The sequence below is a fragment of the Oncorhynchus mykiss genome, chromosome 7, assembly GCF_057628025.1.
Source record: "Oncorhynchus mykiss isolate SJ-2025 chromosome 7, ASM5762802v1, whole genome shotgun sequence".
Classification (NCBI taxonomy): domain Eukaryota; kingdom Metazoa; phylum Chordata; class Actinopteri; order Salmoniformes; family Salmonidae; genus Oncorhynchus; species Oncorhynchus mykiss.
The window spans coordinates 59,792,299-59,815,848 of record NC_143028.1 but is presented as its reverse complement, the minus strand read 5'-3'; the positions used below and the strand labels follow the sequence as shown (position 1 = coordinate 59,815,848).

General features: G+C 43.7%; 1 protein-coding gene and 1 long non-coding RNA gene across 3 annotated transcripts in view; one reads left to right on the top strand and one right to left on the bottom strand.

The window, feature by feature from the left end:
• LOC149982622 (uncharacterized) overlaps positions 1–13,404 on the bottom strand; it is a 20,687-nt gene extending 7,283 nt beyond the window's left edge. Inside the window, exon 1 of the long non-coding RNA XR_016497366.1 lies at positions 13,084–13,404. This is a non-coding gene — a long non-coding RNA (uncharacterized LOC149982622). The remainder of the gene's footprint in view (positions 1–13,083) is intronic.
• On the top strand, positions 12,273–23,550 carry LOC110528269 (tribbles homolog 2). 2 transcript variants are annotated; one of them, XM_021610196.3, is made up of 4 exons: positions 12,273–13,130; positions 14,283–14,579; positions 19,871–20,163; positions 20,844–23,550. In XM_021610196.3, exons 2-4 carry the CDS (start codon positions 14,283–14,285, stop codon positions 21,313–21,315), a joined length of 1,062 nt encoding a protein of 353 aa, XP_021465871.3. In that variant the 5' UTR covers positions 12,273–13,130; the 3' UTR covers positions 21,316–23,550. The 2 variants fall into 2 exon arrangements, with proteins under 2 accessions (XP_021465871.3, XP_021465872.3); XM_021610197.3 differs by having other exon boundaries at positions 12,330–12,597.

The following is a 23,550-nucleotide window of genomic DNA, read 5'->3' as shown; positions in this document are numbered from 1 at the left end:
GGTCCTTTGCAGTTTTATTTGAGACGACTGTACAACCATCAAGATTAATTGTCAGATTCAACAGAAGATCTCTTTGTTTCTTGGGACCTAGAACAAGCATCTCTGTTTTGTCCGAGTTTAAAAGTAGAAAGTTTGCAGCCATCCACTTCCTTATGTCTGAAACACAGGCTTCTAGCGAGGACAATTTTGGGGCTTCACCATGTTTCATTGAAATGTACAGCTGTGTGTCATCCGCATAGCAGTGAAAGTTTCGAATGACATCCCCAAGAGGTAAAAATATATAGTATACACAATAGTGGTCTTAAAACGGAACCTTGAGGAACACCGAAATTTACAGTTGATTTGTCAGAGGACAAACCATTCACAGAGACAAATTGATATCTTTCCGACAGATAAGATCTAAACCAGGCAATAACTTGTCTGTGTAGAACAATTTGGGTTTCAAATCTCTCCAAAAGAATGTGGTAATCGATGGTATCAAAAGCAGCACTAAGGTCTAGGAGCACGAGGACAGATGCAGAGCCTCGGTCTGACGCCATTAAAAGGTAATTTACCACCTTCACAAGTGCAGTCTCAGTGCTATGATGGGGTCTAAAACCAGACTGAAGCATTTCGTATACATTGTTTGTATTCAGGAAGGCAGTGAGTTGCTGTGCAACAGCTTTTTCAAACATTTTAGAGAGGAATGGTAGATTCGACATAGGCCGATAGTTTTTTATATTTTCTGGGTCAAGGTTTGGCTTTTTCAAGAGAGGCTTTATTACTGCCACTTTTAGTGAGTTTGGTTCACATCCGGTGGATAGAGAGCCGTTTATTATGTTCAACATAGGAGGACCAAGCACAGGGAGCAGCTCTTTCAGTAGTTTAGTTGGAATATGGTCCAGTATGCAGCTTGAAGGTTTAGAGGCCATGATTATTTTGATCATTGTGTCAAGAGATATAGTACTAAAACACTTAAGTGTCTCCCTTGATCCTAGGTCCTGGCAGAGTTGTGCAGACTCAGGACAACTGAGCTTTGGAGGAATACGCCGATTTAAAGAGGAGTCTGTAATTTGCTTTCTAATGATCATGATCTTTTCCTCAAAGAAGTTCATGAATGTTTTACTACTGAAGTGAAAGCCATCCTCTCTTGGGGAATGCTGCTTTTTAGTTAGCTTTGCTATTTATCAAAAATACAGTGCCTTGCAAAAGTATTCGGCCCCCTTGAACTTTGCGACCTTTTGCCACATTTCAGGCTTCATTTACAACAATATCTGGCCTAAAAGAAAGAAATATGTCATAATTCCCAACCTTTGCACAGAGACTAGGTAGTTAGGTAGACAGTATCTACCTACAGTCATGTCTATCAGGCATGCTTAGGCAAATATGTTTTATAGTAAAACCAGGTTCAGTTTTAGAGATTTACAACAGTAAATTGTTGTATTATTGTTTCTCCTCACTGTTTGGTAGTAAACTTAGCTAGCTAGCTTGCTGGATATGCAATACTTGTTATTTACATCTGTTTGGAATCCTATCTTGCGTCTTGCCTATAATTTTGTGAGATTGAAATACATCCAAGTTAGGATGACCAGACATCCCCATTTTCCGGGGACAGTCCCCGTTTTTGGTGGCCTGCCTCCGGCTGGAACTGTCCCCCGGGAAATGTCCCCTTTTTTAACTGTGCGTTAAAAACAGACCGCAAATTGAAATAATATTTTACGTGGCAAGAAAGACCGGGCTGCAGAGCCTAACAGTTGACGTCTCAATCGCGTTGTGCTTGTTTTGGCCAAAAACTAAAAACATTTGTGATAAGAAACTAGCTCCCTGGTATACAGAAAATACCCAAGCTCTGAAGCAAGCTTCCAGAAAATTGGAACGGAAATGACACCACATCAAACTGGAAGTCTTCCGACTAGCTTGGAAGGAAAGTATCGAAGAGCCCTCACTGCTGCTCGATCATCCTATTTTTCCAACTTAATTGAGGAAAATAAGAACAATCCGAAATGTACAGTGCCTTGCGAAAGTATTCGGCCCCCTTGAACTTTGCGAACTTTTGCCACATTTCAGGCTTCAAACATAAAGATATAAAACTGTATTTTTTTGTGAAGAATCAACAACAAGTGGGACACAATCATGAAGTGGAACTTTTTTAACAAATCAAAAACTGAAAAATTGGGCGTGCAAAATTATTCAGCCCCTTTACTTTCAGTGCAGCAAACTCTCTACAGAAGTTCAGTGAGGATCTCTGAATGATCCAATGTTGACCTAAATGACTAATGATGATAAATACAATCCACCTGTGTGTAATCAAGTCTCCGTATAAATGCACCTGCACTGTGATAGTCTCAGAGGTGCGTCAAAAGCGCAGAGAGCATCATGAAGAACAAGGAACACACCAGGCAGGTCCGAGATACTGTTGTGAAGAAGTTTAAAGCCGGATTTGGATACAAAAAGATTTCCCAAGCTTTAAACATCCCAAGGAGCACTGTGCAAGCGATAATATTGAAATGGAAGGAGTATCAGACCACTGCAAATCTACCAAGACCTGGCCGTCCCTCTAAACTTTCAGCTCATACAAGGAGAAGACTGATCAGAGATGCAGCCAAGAGGCCCATGACCACTCTGGATGAACTGCAGAGATCTATAGCTGAGGTGGGAGACTCTGTCCATAGGACAACAATCAGTCGTATATTGCACAAATCTGGCCTTTATGGAAGAGTGGCAAGAAGAAAGCCATTTCTTAAAGATATCCATAAAAAGTGTTGTTTACAGTTTGCCACAAGCCACCTGGGAGACACACCAAACATGTGGAAGAAGGTGCTCTGGGCAGATTAAACCAAAATTGAACATTTTGGCAACAATGCAAAACGTTATGTTTGGCGTAAAAGCAACACAGCTGAACACACCATCCCCACTGTCAAACATGGTGGTGGCAGCATCATGGTTTGGGCCTGCTTTTCTTCAGCAGGGACAGGGAAGATGGTTAAAATTGATGGGAAGATGGATGGAGCCAAATACAGGACCATTCTGGAAGAAAACCTGATGGAGTCTGCAAAAGACCTGAGACTGGGACGGAGATTTGTCTTCCAACAAGACAATGATCCAAAACATAAAGCAAAATCTACAATGGAATGGTTCAAAAATAAACATATCCAGGTGTTAGAATGGCCAATTCAAAGTCCAGACCTGAATCCAATCGAGAATCTGTGGAAAGAACTGAAAACTGCTGTTCACAAATGCTCTCCATCCAACCTCACTGAGCTCGAGCTGTTTTGCAAGGAGGAATGGGAAAAAATGTCAGTCTCTCGATGTGCAAAACTGATAGAGACATACCCCAAGCGACTTACAGCTGTAATCGCAGCAAAAGGCGGCGCTACAAAGTATTAACTTAAGGGGGCTGAATAATTTTGCACGCCCAATTTTTCAGTTTTTGATTTGTTAAAAAAGTTTGAAATATCCAATAAATGTCGTTCCACTTCATGATTGTGTCCCACTTGTTGTTGATTCTTCACAAAAAAATACAGTTTTATATCTTTATGTTTGAAGCCTGAAATGTGGCAAAAGTTCGCAAAGTTCAAGGGGGCCGAATACTTTCGCAAGGCACTGTACATTTCGGATTGTTCTTATTTTCCTCAATTAAGTTGGAAAAATAGGATGATCGAGCAGCAGTGAGGGCTCTTCGATACTTTCCTTCCAAGCTAGTCGGAAGACTTCCAGTTTGATGTGGTGTCATTTCCGTTCCAATTTTCTGGAAGCTTGCTTCAGAGCTTGGGTATTTTCTGTATACCAGGGAGCTAGTTTCTTATCACAAATGTTTTTAGTTTTTGGCCAAAACAAGCACAACGCGATTGAGACGTCAACTGTTAGGCTCTGCAGCCCGGTCTTTCTTGCCACGTAAAATATTATTTCAATTTGCGGTCTGTTTTTAACGCACAGTTAAAAAAGGGGACATTTCCCGGGGGACAGTTCCAGCCGGAGGCAGGCCACCAAAAACGGGGACTGTCCCCGGAAAATGGGGATGTCTGGTCATCCTAACTTGGATGTATTTCAATCTCACAAAATTATAGGCAAGACGCAAGATAGGATTCCAAACAGATGTAAATAACAAGTATTGCATATCCAGCAAGCTAGCTAGCTAAGTTTACTACCAAACAGTGAGGAGAAACAATAATACAACAATTTACTGTTGTAAATCTCTAAAACTGAACCTGGTTTTACTATAAAACATATTTGCCTAAGCATGCCTGATAGACATGACTGTAGGTAGATACTGTCTACCTAACTACCTAGTCTCTGTGCAAAGGTTGGGAATTATGACATATTTCTTTCTTTTAGGCCAGATATTGTTGTAAATGTAATCTCTGTTCCTGTGCACATGTATGCATGTTCAACTAGTCAACCCTAATCTTTATGTTATGCTGGCACGGTTCAACAGTTGTTCAAACTGTACAACAGTGTATCATTATTTTAGTTTTTTGTCTTACAGACAATACTGTGTAGTGCCTGGGCTTCTTTCTGGAGTGGATACAGAAACAGAATTCCTTTGACCTGCGTGTGCCATTGTAGCAGAGCTGTATCCCATGAATTATATCCCTCTCGAGGGATTAGACATTATGCAAGATTTCAAGCAGATGACTCATGAGGAGCTGAATGGCAGTTTGATCATGACAACACTCCTCCCACAGCTTTACAAGAATTCCCTGAACTTACTGTATGTTTCTTTGGAATGGTAATTTCATCATGAACACCTCTAGTATCATCTGCTGATCACCAATTCTCTTAGCTACAGATTGTTATACCAAATAATGTGATTTAACCAAAGATTTTTGGTATCCATTACTGGGAGTTACAGGATAGGTACTGTTTAGTGTAGCACAGAAAATGTTCAACCAACCTTAGCAATGCCGTCTTCGTCTGGGAAACAGGAGTCTCATTAAATGTCTGTGTCCAGTTGCACGGGATCAGTTTGAATTTAGAAAATGCTCCGTTATTAAAATACATATATTTTTTTGGTCTATAAAGCAATCCAACAATATGTGCGCCGCCATAGTGTCTATTTCAAGTCTTCTCATTAATTGATCGAGACAGGTCTCTGTCATCATGACATGCAGCAATGAGAGAGGAATTGAAATAGACAAAAGTCTTTGGGTAAATCACATTATCTGGTGTAACAATCTAGTTTTCTGCACTTGTGTGTCTCTACACCTGAAACATACTCAGACACTGTTTGATGCTACAGAGCTCTGTACAGCTTATATAAATATCTCCTGTGAATTTGGACATTTCAAACCTGTTCCTGGAGTGGGAGATTGAGGAGAAATGGCATCTCAATCACTCTCATACACAACAATACATTTACTGTCTAAGCACAACCCTGCACAACCAAAAAAAAAAAATCCCATCTCAAAGTACTGTCCATAAACCTCCCCAGCCCACTGACTTAGAGAAATCATTCTTGTCAATACTAGCCCTTTGCAGTGGAATTGTAGATGTCTTTGTATTGTGTTTTGAGAATCTGCAGAGAGAATAATGAGGTGGTTGTGTCATTACTGTTGTAGTCTTGATTTTATATATTTCAGTGTCCCTTGATGGTTTCTGTTCCACAATCTTGTTGTGCTCCATAAGCACAAGGTGTGTCCACTCCCTCATGCTTGTGTGCCCAAAATCACCCAACTTTGGGATATCAACAGGGCACTGTGGAATGACTCATAATAACCAGAGCCAGGATGAAATTCCCCGTTAATGATGGTGTTGGAGCCGTGTGCGGCCAAACAGACATGGGTGAACAGGGAATACAGGAGGGGACTAAGCACCCAACCCTGAGGGGCCCCCCATGTTGAGGGTCAGCATAGCGGATGTGTTGTTGCCTACCCTCACCACCTGGGGGGTGGCCCGTCAGGATGTCCAGGATCCAGTTGCAGAGGGAGGGATTTAATCCCAGGGTCTTTAGTTTAGTGAAGAGCTTGGAGGGCACTATGGTTTTGAACGCTGAGTTGTAGTCAATGAACAACATTCTTACGTAGGTGTTCCTTTTGTCCAGGTGGCTAAGGGCAGTGTGAAGTGCAAATGAGATTGCGTCATCTGTGGGTCTGTTGGGGCGGTATGCGAATTGGAGTGGGTCCAGGGTGTCTGGGATGTGAGCCATGACCAGCCTTTCAAAGCATTTCATGGCTACAGATGTGAGTGCTACAGGGCGATAGTCATTTAGACAGGTTACCTTGGTGTTCTTGGGCACAGGGACTATGGTGGTCTGCTTGAAACATGTAGGTATTACATACTGGGTCAGGGAGAGGTTGAAAATAGTAAAAACCCTTGCCAGAGCATGCTTTGAGTATGCACTCTGCTAATCCGTCTGGCTTTGCGGCCTTGTGAATGTTAACCTGTCTTACTCACATCGGCTATGGCGTGCGTGATCCCACAGTCATCTGGAACAGCTGGTGCTCTCATGCATGGTTGAGTGTTGCTAGCCTCGACATGAGCATAGTAGGTATTTAGCTTGTCTGGTAGGCTTGCGTCTCTGGACAGCTTGGGGCTGGGTTTCCCTTTGTTATCCGTGATAGTTTGCGCATGCCCTGCCACATCCAACGAGCGTCAGAGCCAGTGTAGTAGAATTCGATCTTGGTCCTGTATTGACGCTTTGCCTGTTGGATGGTTCGTTGGAGGCCGTAGTGGGATTTCTAAGTGTCCGGATTAGTGTTCCGCTCATTAAAAGTGGCAGTCCAAGCTTTTAGCGCAGAGCGGATGTTGTCGCTTCATCAGACCACTTTGGTATTGAGCATGTCACTGGTACTTCCCGTTTGAGATTTGTAAGCAGGAATCAGGATGATAGAGTTATGGTCAGATTTGCCAAATGGAGGGCGAGGCAGTGCTTTTTATGCATCCCGGTGTGTGGAGTAAAGATGATCTAGAGTTTTTTTCACCTCTAGTTGCACAGGTGACATGCTGATACAAATTTGATTAAATGGATTTCAGTTTTCCTGCATTAAAGTCACCGGCCACCAGGAGTGTCGCCTCTGTATTTTCTTGTTTACTTATGGCCCTATATAGCTCGTTGACTGCAATCTTAGCACCAGCCTCAGTTTGTGGTGGTAAAATAGACAGCTACGAAAAATATAGATGAAAAGTCTCTTGATAAATAGAACGGTCTACAGCTTATCATGAGGTATTCTAACTCAAGCGAGCAGAACCTCGAGACTTCCTCAATATTAGAGATCAGACACCAACTGTGATTAACAAAGAGACACACACACACCCTCCCCTGAGCTTCCCGACACTGCTGCTATGTCCTGCCGATGGATAGAAAAACAGCTAGATTTATATTTACCAGGTCCTTGTTCAGCCACGACTCTGAGAAACATAGGACATTACAGTTCTTCAGAACACATTGATAGGATAGTCTTGAATGGAGCTTATCCCGGAGCTCATCCAGTTTATTCTCCAGTGATTGCACGTACGCCAATAGAATGGAGGGTAGAGGTGGATTATCCACTCTCTGACGTAGTCTCGTATGTGCCCACACGCCGGCATCTATAGGGCCGTCTCCTCTTTCTTTGAGTGTTGGGATTTGGGCCTGGTCCGAGATAATCAATATGTCATTTAATTCCAACTCATTGAAGTTGAAGTCCTCGTCCAAATCGAGGTTAGTGATAGCTGTTCTGATGTCCAGAAGCTCTTTTCGGTCACAGATGGAAGAAATATTATGTACAAAGAAAGTTCAGCGCAAAATAAAAAAAAACACAAAATACACAAACACAAAAAAACACAAAATTGGTCTGAAGCCAGTAAAACAGGCGTTATTCCCTCCAGTGCCATTCTCAGCAAGTTAGTCATTATTAACCAAGAAATACCCAGCTAAAATACCAGGCTAAAATACCCAGCTAAGCCAAGAAACTTGCCAATAGCCTGGAGAGACTGAAGCAAAGCTTTCTGACTTTCAGTTTCCTTCATGGTCATCACTTCAGAATATTTATTGCATTGTTAGGGATGTGACTTCTTATTGAGAAATCTTTCACAAGAACCACTCAACTCAGCATTTTCCACTTTGTTTGTGAGTTAAGTAATCCCTCACATTTCTTCTGAAATAAACAAATAAGGGGAAGGAATAGGGAAGTCCCTGTAATAGGTAATTGGGTGTCATGCTATGCTACCAATGTGAGTGATTGAGTTGAACTCGCTTGGGTTTTTCTTCAATATTTAATTATGTAGTACACACTCTATGGAGTGCTTTCGCAATCCTTTAAGTTAAGCTATGCTACACCACCTGTAGCTAAAATCGTTAAAACTGTGAAAACTTCTCCCCTTGACCATCTTCTGTTTCCCCCATATTGACATTCACAGGCTACACAGAGGCAGAATGTTGAGTGTTGAGGCAGGCTTCTAGGATTTGCAGTAAATTCCAGAAGACACTGGAGGGAGAGAGAATCTAAGCAACTGGGCCAGTAGGCACTGGGAAGCCCTGGTCGATAAAGGGGTCAAATTCCCTTCACTCACTCACGCACGCACGCACGCACGCACACACACACACACACACACACAGCATCCGACTACGCCACATGTCAGACCGCCAACCAACCTGATCCTTTCAGAGGATTGCTCCACAGAGTAGAGTGCACACCAACTGTGCAACGGTCTTAGAAGTCTGGGACGCTTCCGGGGCCACAGATGAGACAGGATCCTGTGTAATATGGTAACCTCTGAGTGGCCTTGAGATTGGGTTTACTATTGTATTGGTTGTGTGCACTAGCATTGCATAGATGTTAACCTATTCAAAAAGAACTGGTCAAGAGAAGCATGACCATTCCTAGTGAAACACAGTCCATACAATGGATGGCTGTTAGCGGAGGCTCTGGTTGCTAGCACTGACTGGTGTTTGACATTGATGTGACTGACCTAGTAGCTCCACAGGCAGCAGCACACTACAATATATAATGGATTGTGGATTAGCCAGAGGTGGCAGTGCCCTTAAGCCTTCCTCCTTCCTTCAAGTGTTAGCAGACACTAAGCTCCCACCAGACAGAAGCATTCAATTCTGTCAATACCCAGAACAGCTGTTAGCCAAAACTACATGAGGGCGTAGGTTTAAAACGATCAAATGTCTCTGACGATTTGTTTAGGGGACAATATATAAAGATGGGTTGTGTAAGGTTCATGAAATCTATTTAAAACGGTATAGGCTCTGACTTGAGACTGTGTTTACACGACAGCATTTAAGAATGTGTCACTCTTTAGAAATGGTTTGAACTGCCATTAAATGTAATGTGCAGGTAATACAGTAGGCACAAAGGACTGAAATCACAACTCTCTCGTCACTGAGCTAGAATAAAGAAATCAATAGGGACCGGTGATGAGGGAAGGCCTTGGGGATCTACAGCTTCCTCAAAGGGCAGGGCCCCTCCTTCCTGATTAGACATTAATGACACATTAGAAACAAACTGAAATATACAAACTGTGCCTCCCTACACAATATACAAACACCCACGGCCCTGCTATGTTTTGTGGAGCTGCTCCACTGTCCCACAGTCAGCAGTAAGAAGTCTTAAAGGACAGTCATAATGTAACCCGACACCTACGACTTCTGAGATTAGATCTCAAAGCCAATCAAATTTTATTGGTCACATACACATGGTTAGCAGATGTTAACGCGAGTGTAGCGAAATGCTTGTGCTTATAGTTCCGACAGTGCAGTAATATCTAATAGGTCATCTAACAATTCCCAACAACTACCTAATACACACAAATCTAAACGGGTGAATGAAAATATGTACATTTAAATATATGGATGGCCGATCAGCAAGGTGCAATAGATGGTATAAAATACCACATATATGATATGAGTAATGTAAGATGTGTAAACATTATTAAAGTGGCATTATTTTAGCAGATGTTATTGTGGGTGTAGCGAAATGCTTGTGGTGGCGTCTTGGAGCAGCCTCTGTGATAAGTTCAATTGCGAACAAAGGATCCAATTCGGGAAAGTCGTATTCCTGTTCATAATGCTGGTGAGTTCCACCACATTAACAGAACCCAGCTAATTGAATCTCCTCTTCATTGAAAGGCTAGAGGAAGGTGACAGGTACTTTGTTGCGCCTACTTCAAGGGACAAATCTTTAACGTGATTAATAAAAGAGCAAAGCAGATGGCATCTTCAGGTTAAGTGAATAAGTGAATCAAAGTATGAAGCTTTATTTGAACTGTTCTGTTCATTTAAATTAGGCTTTTCTTTTTTCTTTGGCTCTTTCAGTTTTTTTTATCTGTCTGTCCATCTATCTGTCTAAAGTAGAAGCTTTGTCAACTGTCCTTGGGTAGCCTGAAAACAGGAGCACAGTCAGAGCAGCAGGTACTGCCTGCCTAAGAAGAACACCACTGTCTAACTTGTTTATGCAAAAAGGACCTGTCGCTACAATGGAATTTCTGCTTTCGTAATCTCCTGCAATGCGCTGGCCGTGCCAGAGCGAGGCCAGGCCAACTATGGTTGGCTCTGCTGTTATTTATTTTCCTGGCCGCAGTTAAGAAGTCCTGCCAATGTTTTCCCTAACAGAGAACCATCCACCTCAAAAGCTGTGTGATGATGAAATACCCCAAACTCGCCCTTTTCTTTCCACTGACTGAATCACGATTACAGTAGTGGGAACAGACCTGATTTCTGGAAGCGTCTGTCTGTTGTGAATGCCAGGAACTTCACTGTACTGCTCTCTGTGGTCTGATAGTTGAAGGGCCAAACTCCAAAGGAGCCACTGAAACCCCTAGAAGCACTGCTAATCCAATTACCCACAGACATATAAGCTATAGCCTCTTTGTAAACTAGGCTAATTCCTAGCTAGCCCCCTCACCTATGCGACTGACATGGATGGACAGCAAGTGACCTCCAAACCCAGTAGTGGTGGCCCCCTATCAGTTATGATAGCAATCTCTTGAAAAGACATGGCTGGAGCGAATACCCACTTGACAAGCAGCCCCATTGCCTCCAGTCGTCATGACATTTTGTATCATAGGTTACCAAGACAGCCATGTCTACATGACTCCAACATCAGGCCACGCCACTGCACTATTTATTGGACTAAGACAGTTGTTGGTTTATCATTGCACTATTCACAGACTGCTATGTTCCCAACAGAAATGATGGTGTTTCATAATCCTTCCATGTCAGTGTTGATACAGAGGGTGATTCATTCAACATCAAACTGTGACTCTCAGAGGGCAGAGTTAGTGTAGGGAGATTGAGGCAGCAGGCAGGCAGGGGGAGAAATGCTCCCAGAGAATATTTAGGGATATTTAGTGCTGTCAAGTTACATTGCGAAGACTGACAATTTCACAGCTGTAGCCTCAGGCAATGTCTCTAGCAGCAATGCAGCACTGTGTGTGCGGCTGAAATGTTTCCATTTTAAGGCAAAAATGATCTCCGACTCCCACTCATAGGGCTGTCTAGAAATCACCATGGCACAGGCACAGGAAGCTGCCCTCACCCACATGCTTACACACACTTACACACATACGCACACACAAACACACACACCATCTGACTCCACACCAATACTGAAGCAGTACATCCTCTCTTTGGTCACACAAAGACATGACTTTGAAGGGAACATTTATCAATTATTTTTCACATGTGCAACTCAAGCACAAGCTCAGGCCATTAAAAGCTGTCTGTGCAGAACTAATGAACATTGACATGAATAATGTGAAATGCTCCTCTGTGTGTGTATGTAAGTGATGCATACCGGGGGAAGTTATATCAATAGCTGAACAAAAGGCCTTGCCCACTTAATTTCCATCCTTTTGGAGCTTTGTCATCAATGTTAGGCAATCTTTTCCTGATACTTGAAATGTGTAGCTAACGATAATGCTCTTCTAATTTTCAAATCCTTTTCTCTCCTTTTCCATGGTTGCAACATCAAACAGAAATGTTATAACCCATATAATAACCCATTCCATGTGCATGCCATCCAGAGAGCATGCATTGTGAGAAATGGTGCAATACCATTACTGCTATTGAGTCATAGGAGGGGTGTGGCAAACCCTGTCCAACATATAGTTGGGTTTATAGTGACATGTTTTCTGTTATTAAATAACATTCCCAATGTCCTTTTGGACAAATTAAATGACATGTACCAACTCTGGCATGTGGACACGATTGTTTAGAAAACGTGTGGTCAGAGCAAATTTAGATTTTGTCAAAGAATTACTATATAGCCAATGACATGCAATACACCTTGTTGTACGATTATTTTGTTCCATATGTAAACTGCCCGAGTGACGATTGCGAGGTTCACCCGCCGATGTCGTCAAACCAGGGGGTGGAGCTACGATGTTGCAATCATGCTCAGTTGCGCATTATCAACTTCACTGGCGTAACAGAAAGGATATTTGAAGCCACTGCGCTCTCTGGTCTATTCTCAATCAGACGGGCAGTCGGTGGGGGCACGTCTGATTAGAAATCTACTTTTTAGGGACTCAATTGACACATTAAAGGATTACTACGCAAGTGACCAAATAAGGGAACGTGTAGCCTACTCTACACTTTGACCAATAATTATTTATTATACGAGGTTCCATACTTTGGATGAGTATGCTCTTTTTTTTCCATTATTGTGCAAGAGCCTTTAAACAACTTTAAAGGTTTGTGTTTTCTCTGTTTATAAAACGTTTCTAAGGTTTTCTAATAACCTCATTTTTAGAAAACCTGTCATCGCAAGGAAAAACGTTCGATACACAAGTCGCTGCCACACAGCGGGAATAAGGACAAAAGCATCTGTACCAACAACACAGGCGGTGTTGCCGCCACACTTCAAAGCGAAATAACCTGTTAAATGTGTCAATGACTTTCATACATATTCTGCTTTGGCTAAGTGAACAGACATCCTGAGCAAGAACCAACGAAAACTAATTTGAACTATTATGCATACATAGCTAATTTTGTAACTGTTTAAGTTAAAGACTCCCTTGAACCACTACGCTATTTATTTTAGAAAGGAAGAATAACTTTTGTCTGAAGCTCTCCAACCTCTGGTTTCCTCTACACCGCATGTGTTTTTGCTGAGTTTACTGCACATATCGTGTTTCTTGACAAGCAAAGCACTACACACGAAGCTGGAGTTACCATACCATTGTTCTGTTTTGAAGAGCGGACCCCTTTGTCTTCCACGGCCAAGGTAACAGTTGTTCATATTTTTCGCCCAACCTCAAAGTATCCATGTTTTTATCATTAGGCTACAATTGAAGGGGTTGCTTGTAGTCCCGACTCGCATTGATAATTCATTGATTTTTAACGTGTAGGCAGGCCTATGTTGTGAAACAACAAGGTTAAACTTTAGAAAGTGATGGTGCAACTCTTCCTACAAGTCACGACCTACCACTCCTCGCAGCCGGAGTATGTCTATCGCAACATTGTATCCCCCTCGCGCACACTGTTTCTCGGAATTGCGCACTGCCTGATCCTTTTCACCCGGTTCAACAAATATTTATTTTGACTAATAACATGACCCCCCATGTGACCTCGTGTTTTTAATGCCAATTTATCATCATCCTTTACCTGAACCTCTGGCGTTATTTGGTGCTTTCAAAACTACTGAACTCGGGAAAAACTAGGTCAACTCAAGACCTCTGATCTTCAGAAAGTCGGTGCTCTATAAAGATGCCCCAGATTCCGACTTGGAATTCCGAGTTGGGTGAATATTCAAAAGATTTTCCCTGTCGCGAGGTCGTTTTTTCGAGTTCCCAGTTGTCTTGAACGCTCGTAAGTCGGATATTTCCGCGTTCCCAGTTGTTTTGAACGCGGCATTAGAGCAATCTAATGGAAACCTGACGTCACTTTCATGACGTTCGCCCATGATCTTATTTGGGTGGCTGTGAATGACTCACTGAGTCACAGCCACATTTCGAAAGAGACAGACAGTAATTTGAGTAATGCATAACCTATTACAGGCAACACTGCTCATCAGTCGAGACTCCATGGCATCATCCAAGCTCTTTTTAACCTATTATTTGGCACTGTTTAATGGTGGATATGATTCACATGTCTGCTATTCAAGTTCCCCTTGTCACAGATGCATTGTGTGTGTGTGTGTGTGTGTGTGTGTGTGTGTGTGTGTGTGTGTGTGTGTGTGTGTGTGTGTGTGTGTGTGTGTGTGTGTGCACTAAAAAGGGGATTTGCAGACACCAAGTTCTTCTAGCTAGTTCTGTCACTATGCATTTGAAATGTTGTCTTTATGTAACATGCATTTTCAGTGTATCCAATCTGTGGTTTAGTCACATCCTAGGCATAGCTCAATGAAACATACTAAAACAACTTATGTGACTTTCAGATGAGTGTGAACATCTCCTCTCCCGCCCCGGCGCCTACTCGTCCCCTGCGGCTGAAGCGGCTGGAGCTGGACGACCCTCAGGATGACACGGAAGCCCTGAAATGCAAGCGTCCTCGGCTGAGCCTTCCACCCTCGTCCCCTGGCCTGGCCCCCTGCCTAAGGCCCCTGAGCCACAGCCCAGACTCCGACCAGCACTGTGTGTCCTGCATTGGGCCCTACGTCCTGCTAGAACCCACCGAGGGGACAGAGACCTACAGGGCCTTCCACAGGGTTACGGAGCAGGAGTACACCTGCAAGGTATGTATTATAGCCTGCTCCATCACAGTATGGCTCCCGAGTGGTGCAACAGTCTAAGGCACTGCATCTCAGTGCCATAGGTGTCACTATAGTCCCTGGTTTGAATCCAGGCTGTATCACATCCGGCCATGATTGGGAGTCCCATAGGGCAGCGCATAATTGGCCCAGCATCGTCCGTGTTTGGCTGTGGTAGGCCGTCATTGTAAATAAGAATTTGTTAACTGACTTGCCTAGTTAAAGGTTAAATATAACAAAAATGGAGTGCAGTGGTGTACTGCAGTTTCACGGGGCCCCTGCAAGGTCTGTGCTAGGGCCCCCAACACCCAATATACACTGAGTGTAAAAAACATGAGGAACTCTTTCCATGACAGCCTGACCAGGTAAAATATATGATATCTTACTAATGTCACCTGTTAAATCCACTTCAATCAGTGTAGTTGAAGGGGAGGAGACAGGTTAAAGAAAGATTTTTAAACCTTGAGACAAAAGAGATATGGAATGTGTATGTGTGCCATTCAGAGGGTGCCTTTGAACGGGGTATGGTAGTAGGTGCCAGAGACAAAGGTTTGAGTGTGGCAAGAACGGCAATGCTGCTGGGTTTTTCACGCTCAACAGTTTCCCATGTGTATAAAGAATGGCTCACCACCCAAATGACATCCAGCCAATTGACACAACTGTAGGCCAGCATCCCTGTGGAATGCTTTTGATCCCTTGTAGAGTCCATGCCCCAACAAATTGATGCTGTTTTGAGGGCAAAGGTGGTGCAACTATATATTAGGAAGGTGTTCCTAATGTTTTGTAGTGTGTGTGTGTGTGTGCTCTTAACAAAAAAGTTAAACACAATATATAAAGTGTTTCATAAGCTGAATTACAGATCCCAGAAATGTTCCATATGCACAAAAAGCTTCTTTCTCTAAAATGTTGTGCACAAATTTGTTTACATCTGTTAGTGAGCATTTCTCCTTTGCCAAGATAATCCATCCACCTGACAGGTGTGGTATATCAAGAAGCTGGTTAAACAGCATTATCATTACAGGTTTACCTTGTACTGGGGACTATAAAAGGCCACTTTAAAATGTGCAGTTTTGTCACACAACACAATTCCATAGATGTCTCAAGTTTTGAGGTATGCTGACTGCAGGAATGTCCACCAGAGCTGTTGGCAGAGAATTTAATGTTAATTTCTCTACCATAAGCCGCCACCCATGTCTTTTGGGAGAATTTGGCAGTAGGTTCAACCGGCCTCACAACCGCAGACCGTGTGTAACCACGCCAGCCCAGGACCTCCACATCCGGCTTCTTCACCTGCGGGATCGTCTGAGACCAGCCACCCGGACAGCTGATGAAACCGAGGAGTATTTCTGTCTGTAATAGAGCCCTTTTGTGGGGAAAAACTCATTCTGATTGGCTGGGCCTGGCTCCCTAGTTGGTGGGCCTGGCTCCCAAGTGGGTTAGCCTATGCCCTCCCAGGCCCACCCATGGTTGCGCCCCTGCCCAGTCATGTGAAAACCATAGATTAGGACCTAATTCATTTATTTCCTTACATGAACTGTAACTCAGTAAAATAATTGAAATTGTTGCATTTATATATTTTTGTTCAGTGTATACACTGTCGACATGCCTTCAAATTAAAGGATTCGGCTATTTCAGCCACACCCGTTGCTGACAAGTGTATAAAATCAATCACACAGCCATGTGATCGCCATAGACAAACATTGGCAGTAGAATGGCCCCTACTGAAGAGCTCAGTGACTTTCAACGTGGTACCGTCATAGCATGCCACCTTTCCAACAAGTCAGTTCGTCAAATTTCTACTCTGCTAGAGCTGCCCGGTCAACTGTAAGTGCTGTTATTGTGAAGTGGACATGTCTAGGAGCAACAACATCTCAGCCGCAAAGTGGAAGACCACACAAGCTCACAGAACGGGAGTGCTGAAGCATGTAAAATATATTTTTTAAATAAATAATGTCTGTCATTGGTTGTATCACTCGATACCGATTTTCCAAACTGCCTCTGGAAGCTACATCAACACAAGAACTGTTTGTCAGGAGCGTCATAAAATAGGTTCCCATGGCCAAGCAGCGGCACACAGGCCTAAGATCACCATGTGCAATGCCAAGCGTCGGCTGGAGTGGTGTAAAGGTCACCACTATTGGACTCTGGAGTAGTGGAAATGCATTCTCTGGAGTGATGAATCATGCTTCACCATCTGGCAGTCCGACGGAGAAATCTGGGTTTGGTGGATACCAGGAGAACACTACCTGCCTGTAAAGTTTGGAGGAGGCGGAATAATGGTCTGGGGCTGTTTTTCATAGTTTGCGCTAGGCCCCTTAGCTTCAGTGAAGGGAAATCTTAACAGTACAGCATACAATGACCTTCTAAATTCTGTGCTTCCAACTTTGTGGCAACAGTTTGGGGAAGGCCCTTTCCTGTTTCACAAAAAGGCCCTTTCCTGTGCACAAAGCAAGGTCCATACAGAAATGGTTTGTGGAAGAACTTAACCGGCCTGCACTGAGCCCTGACCTCAACCCTATTGAATCCCTGTGATGAATTGGAATGCTGACTGCGAGCCAGGCCTAATCACCCAGCATCACTGCCCAACCTCACTAATGCTCTTGTGGCTGAATGGAAGCAAGTCCATGCAGCAATGTTCCAACATCTAGTGGAAAGAATGGATGCTGTTATAGCAGCAAAAGGGGGACCAACTCCACATTAATGGCCATGATTTTGGAATGGGAGATGGGAGAACCTTCCAGAAGGACAACCATCACTGCAGCACTACACCAATCAGGCCTTTTATGGTAGCCACTCCTCAGTAAAAGGCACATGACAGACTTCTTGGAGTTTGCCAAGAGGCACGATTCTCTGGCCTGATAAAACCAAGATTGAACTCTGGCCTGAATGCCAAGTGTCACATCTGGAGGAAACCTGGCAACATCCCTACAGTGAAACATGGTGGTGGCAGCATCATGCTGTGGGGATGTTTTTCAGCGGCAGGGACTGGGAGACTAGTCAGGATCGAGGCAAAGATGAACATCGCAAAGTACAGAGAGATCCTTGATGAAAACCTGCTCCAGGACCTCAGGCTGGGACGAGGGTTCATCTTCAAACAGTACAATGACCCTAAGCAAACAGCCAAGACAAGGCAGGAGTGGCTTCGGGACAAGACTGAATGTCCTTGAGTGGGCCAGCCAGAGCCTGAACTTGAACCCTATCAGAGATCTCCGGAGAGACTTGAAAATAACTGTGCAGAAACTCTCCCCATCCAACCTGACAGCTTGAGAGGATCTGCAGAGAAGAATGGGAGAAACTCCCCAAATACAGGTGTGCCAAGCTTATAGCACCATACCCAAGAAGACTCGAGGCTGCAATCACTGCCAAAGGTGCTTCAACAAAGTACCCAGTAAAGTGTCTGAATGCTGTTCATTGACTACAGCTCAGCATTTAACACCATAGTACCCTCCAAACTCGTCATCAAGCTCGAGACCCTGGGTCTCGACCCCGCCCTGTGCAACTGGGTACTGGACTTCCTGACGGGCCGTCCCCAGGTGGTGAGGGTAGGTAACAACATCTCCACCCCGCTGATCATCAACACTGGGGCCCCACAAGGGTGCGTTCTGAGCCCTCTCCTGTACTCCCTGTTCACCCACGACTGCGTGGCCATGCACGCCTCCAACTCAATCATCAAGTTTGCGGACGACACTACAGTGGAAGGCTTGATTACCAACAACGACGAGACGGCCTACAGGGAGGAGGTGAGGGCCCTTGGAGTGTGGTGTCAGGAAAATAACCTCACACTCAACGTCAACAAAACAAAGGAGATGATTGTGGACTTCAGGAAACAGCAGAGGGAGCCCCCCCTATCCACATCGACGGGACATTAGTGGAGAGGGTAGTAAGTTTTAAGTTCCTCGGTGTACACATCACGGACAAACTGAATTGGTCCACCCACACAGACAGGGTCGTGAAGAAGGCGCAGCAGCTCCTCTTCAACCTCAGAAGGCTGAAGAAATTTGGCTTGTCACCAAAAGCACTCACAAACTTCTACAGATGCACAATCGAGAGCATCCTGGCGGGCTGTATCACCGCCTGGTACGGCAACTGCTCCGCCCACAACCGTAAGGCTCTCCAGAGGGTAGTGAGGTCTGCACAACGCATCACCGGGGGCAAACTACCTGCCCTCCAGGACACCTACACCACCCGATGTCACAGGAAGGCCATAAAGATCATCAAGGACAACAACCACCCGAGCCACTGCCTGTTCATCCCGCTATCATCCAGAAGGCGAGGTCAGTACAGGTGCATCAAAGCAGGGACCGAGAGACTGAAAAACAGCTTCTATCTCAAGGCCATCAGACTGTTAAACAGCCACCACTAAGACTGAGTGGCTGCTGCCAACACACTGACTCAACTCCAGCCACTTTAATCATGGAAATTGATGGAAATTGATGTAAAAATATATCACTAGCCACTTTAAACAATGCTACTTAATATAATTTTTACATACCCTACATTACTCATCTCATATGTATATGTATATACTGTACTCTATATCATCTACTGCATCTTTATGTAATACATGTATCACTAGCCGCTTTAAACTATGCCACTTTGTTTACATAACCTACATTACTCATCTCATATGTATATACTGTACTCGATACCATCTACTGCATTTTGCCTATGCCGTTCTGTACCATCACTCATTCATATATCTTTATGTACATATTCTTTATCCCTTTACACTTGTGTGTATAAGGTAGTAGTTTTGGAATTGTTAGGTTAGATTACTCGTTGGTTATTACTGCATTGTCGGAACTAGAAGCACAAGCATTTCGCTACACTCGCATTAACATCTGCTAACCATGTGTATGTGAGGGGAGAGGGGGGGGGGGTTGGCGGACCTTCCTTGTGGGGTGTGTGGTTCCAGTAATGGCGTGGCGTGCACAATGAGCATGCTGTGTTGGCTTAGTCAAGTCATTTAATTGTCACTACTGGCTTATAGCAGGGTTTCCCAAACTTGGTCCTGGGGTCTCCCTGGGTGCACATTTTTGGCTTATGCCGAAAACCAAAACGTGCACCCAGGTGGGGCCCCAGGACAAAGTTTGGGAAACCTTGGCTCACAGTGAGGTTGACCTATGCACATATATTTTTGGTGTGACTTTGTTTGACAACGAGTTCACTCGTTGGGTACATTACCCTCAGGAGAAGACATTCATATAGTTTGTAATTTGACCATGACCTTATGAACTATGACCTCTAACCTAACTCTAACCCGTCTCCACTACCAGGTGTTCTCTATGAGGCGGTACCAGGAGTTCACCGCCCCCTACGTCCGCCTGCTGCCCCACAACAACATTTGCCGCATCGCCGAGGTGATAACAGGCGAACAAAGCGTCTTTGTCTTCTTTCAGCGCAACTACGGCGACATGCACTCGTACGTGCGCACATGCAAGCGGCTCCAGGAGGAAGAGGCGGTGCTTCTCTTCCGCCAGATGGCGGTGGCGGTGACACACTGTCACAAGCATGGGGTGGTCCTGCGCGATCTCAAGCTGCGCAAGTTTGTCTTCGTAGACCAGCAGAGGTTAGTAGTTTATGCGCTTCATTTAAAGTGGCAATCAGCAGTTGAAACGATAACAAAACTCCTCAGTAAAAAGCTGAGGGATTAATAAATGTAACGACTGACCATATATTATATAAATATTCTAGTTTTAACCATATTTTGAGGAAATACAGTGTTTGTTTATATTGACTTTGTTTACTATCATTGGAGTAAAACAGGCTATTATTTTGTGTTCTGATGAGATGTTATGTTCTTCAGGAACCAATGAATCTGGTTGCCCCTTAACTTAATTAACTTAACCTAATTTTAGCTGAGCAACATGGTCATTGGATGTTCTGTTTGCAGGTTGGATTGACTTACAGTAGTGACTGAGACGTGGCCCAAATTCGTCATCTAAATGTTTACTTGAGACACATCAGCCAGGCATATGTCGACTAAGTTCAGTTGCATTATGTCACTGCTAAAGAAGGCCATTAAAGTTCCTCATGATGCCTTTATCACACCATCATAACAGCTATGTCATATGACTAGGGCTATATTTCTCCCACCCCGTAAACACAGGTGTCATTCCAGACAGTTATGTAAGGTGTATTATGCATATGACCCAGTGCACCATCAATGAATAACACAAAGCAGAAAACATGTCGCACCATGGGGGTATGATGATGACTATATCTCTCTCTGGTTTTCCTTCCTTTCAGGACCAAACTTGTTCTTCAGAACCTGGAAGACTCCTGTCTGCTCCACGGGGACGACGACTCTCTTACGGACAAGCACGGCTGCCCGGCCTACGTGGGCCCAGAGATCCTCAACTCGCACCACTCGTACTCAGGGAAGGCTGCTGATGTCTGGAGCCTGGGCGTGGTGCTCTACACCATGCTGGTGGGTCGCTACCCGTTCCAGGATGTGGAACCTGCCGCTCTCTTTAGTAAGATCCGCCGGGGGACCTTCACAGTGCCAGAGTCGCTCTCGGTGCGGGCTAAGTCGCTGGTGTGCTGCATGCTGCGTAAAGCACCCTTGGAGAGACTGGAGGCCTCAGAATTGCTGCTCCACCCGTGGCTGAACTGTTCCAATAACACAACACCTCCCAACATGCACCTCAACCCCAGGAACTGCACTGACCAAGTGGTCCCCAACTACACAGAAGATACTAAGGACACAGGCTGTTTCTAGAATAAAAATAAAAATGTCCTCTGTCCCAGTGATGCAAGTAGAGCAGTATCATCTCCATAGAGGGACTACTGGTAATGCAGGGTTTTTTCCTACCTACCTGACACTTAAGAAACATAACATAGTCACATGGCATTACATATTTCCAAAGTAAACCTCTTATGCTAATGTCTAACTGCAGTTTGGTATCAAAGCAGTCAAGCTTTGTTAATCTGTTGTTAGACATTAGCATGTATAGATGTTGAAGTTGTGCTTTTGAAGAAGTTGTGAACGTGTTATGCAGGGCCCTTAATCCAAATTGTTACCAAATGTATTATATAGTTCGGTGTCATGAAGCATGTATTTGTTTAGGTAGTGACATTGCGGTTACGCAAAGCAGTAACTACTAACTACTGGATCTCCTGGCAACGTGTAACAGACGCCTCCTTCGAGTTAGATGTATATCTGCTTGTCAAGGGTCCAATGCAGTTATTTCCACACTGCAGTGTAACCTCAAGAAAAGCGCTTTTCAAAAGCTACCCAACTATTGTGCTTTAACCAATGGACATTGTTTTGTTGACTCAATGGGAATAACAGGTGAAAACAGTCCTCGGGATCCCTTGCCCCATATAGAAGCAGACTGTCTAGCAGTATTCCCTTTTTGCTGGAAGCAGTAATTTGACCCATATTTGATTGTGAGCAACTCTGTTGGGACACTAAATTGAAGCTGTATACTGAACAAAAATGTAAACACAACAATTTCAAAGATTTTACTGAGTTACAGTTCATAGAAGGAAATCAGTCAACTGAAATAATTTAATTTGTCCCTAATCTATGGATTTCACATGACTGGGCAGGGGCGCAGGAGGAGCCCACTGCAGAGCCAGGCCTAGCCAATCAGAATGAGGTTTTCTCCACAAAAGAGCTTAATTACAGACAGAAATAGTCCTCAGCACCCCCTCCCCCCTCAGACGATTCCGCAGGTGAAGAAGCCGGATGTGGCGGTCGTGGGCTGGCGTGGTTACATGAGGTCTGCGGTTCTGAGGCCGGTTAGACGTACTGCCAAATGTTTTAAAATTACTTTGGAGGCGGCTTATGATAGAGAAATGAACATTTTATCTCTGGCAACAGCTCTGTTGGACATTTCTTCAGTCAGCATGCAAATTGTACATCTGTGGCGTTGTGTGACAAAACTACATTGTATTGTCCTCAGCAGCAGGTGCACCTGTGTTATCATCATGCTGTTTAATCAGCTTCTTGATATGACACACAGGAGAAATGCTCACCAACAGGAATGTAAACAAATTTGTGCACAAGATTTGAGAAAAGCATTTTGTCTTATGGAAAATGTCTGGGATCTTTTATTTCAGCTCATGAACTGTAACCTTTATTTAACTAGGCAAGTCAATTAAGAACAAATTGTTATTTACAATGACAGCTGACCCCGGCCAAACCAGGACAATGCTGGGCCAATTGTGCACATGAAACATGTGATCTTCTTTACATGTTGCGTTTTTATTTTTGTTCAGTATATATCTGACAGGATTGATACCTGATGCCTCTGAACTTGACAAAATCCTAGAATACTTGAAGCACGTTTTGTGCCTTTGTTTGTGTGTACTGTTGTTTACATATTTGAGTGACAAATCTGGATCGTTTCAACCATTAAAGTGCCTTGTTTTCATAACCACAGTTTGTTGTAGACCCCCTCCCCTCTCTTATATCCCTATCAGAAGTTCACCAAGCTTTTCTTTACCAAAGAATTAAGCTACCCTCATTTATTACGTATCGTGTGATGATCCAGGTTTAGTGAGCTGTGATTCAGTGATAGTTCAGCGTGGTGTCCTAGATCCCAAGACAAGTGTAGTCGTCATGACCTCAAGGTTAGATCCTGAAGGATACAGTGCTGTAGTGTACTTTAAACACCCATATAATGGTGAGACTGTTTAGTATCTGTTGAACTGAACAAGGGCATCACATACATTACACAGTAATGTGTGGTGTTAGTCGTGATGCCTGCATGCAGTTCGCTAACCCTAAATAGATCGCAGATCCTACTTCACTATGCCATAGATCTTGTGAGACTTTAAATACTTTTTTATATATATTTATATATGATGCAAAAGAAAGTACACTACATTTGTTTTTCTTAGGTTGGAGGGTTGGTGGATGTACTTATGTAAAAGTATTGTCATTTTCCAGTAAAAAATAAATCCTTCAAACGGTTTGCCAATAAATGTTTTTTGTAATAAGACCAAA

Coding starts and splice junctions, on each gene's coding strand:
- LOC110528269 (XM_021610196.3), top strand. CDS start 14,283: ATGAGTGTGAACATCTCCTCTCCCGCCCCGGCGCCTACTCGTCCCCTG. Junction 14,580..19,870: donor AGCAGGAGTACACCTGCAAG/GTATGTATTATA, acceptor CTCCACTACCAG/GTGTTCTCTATGAGGCGGTA. Junction 20,164..20,843: donor GTCTTCGTAGACCAGCAGAG/GTTAGTAGTTTA, acceptor CCTTCCTTTCAG/GACCAAACTTGTTCTTCAGA.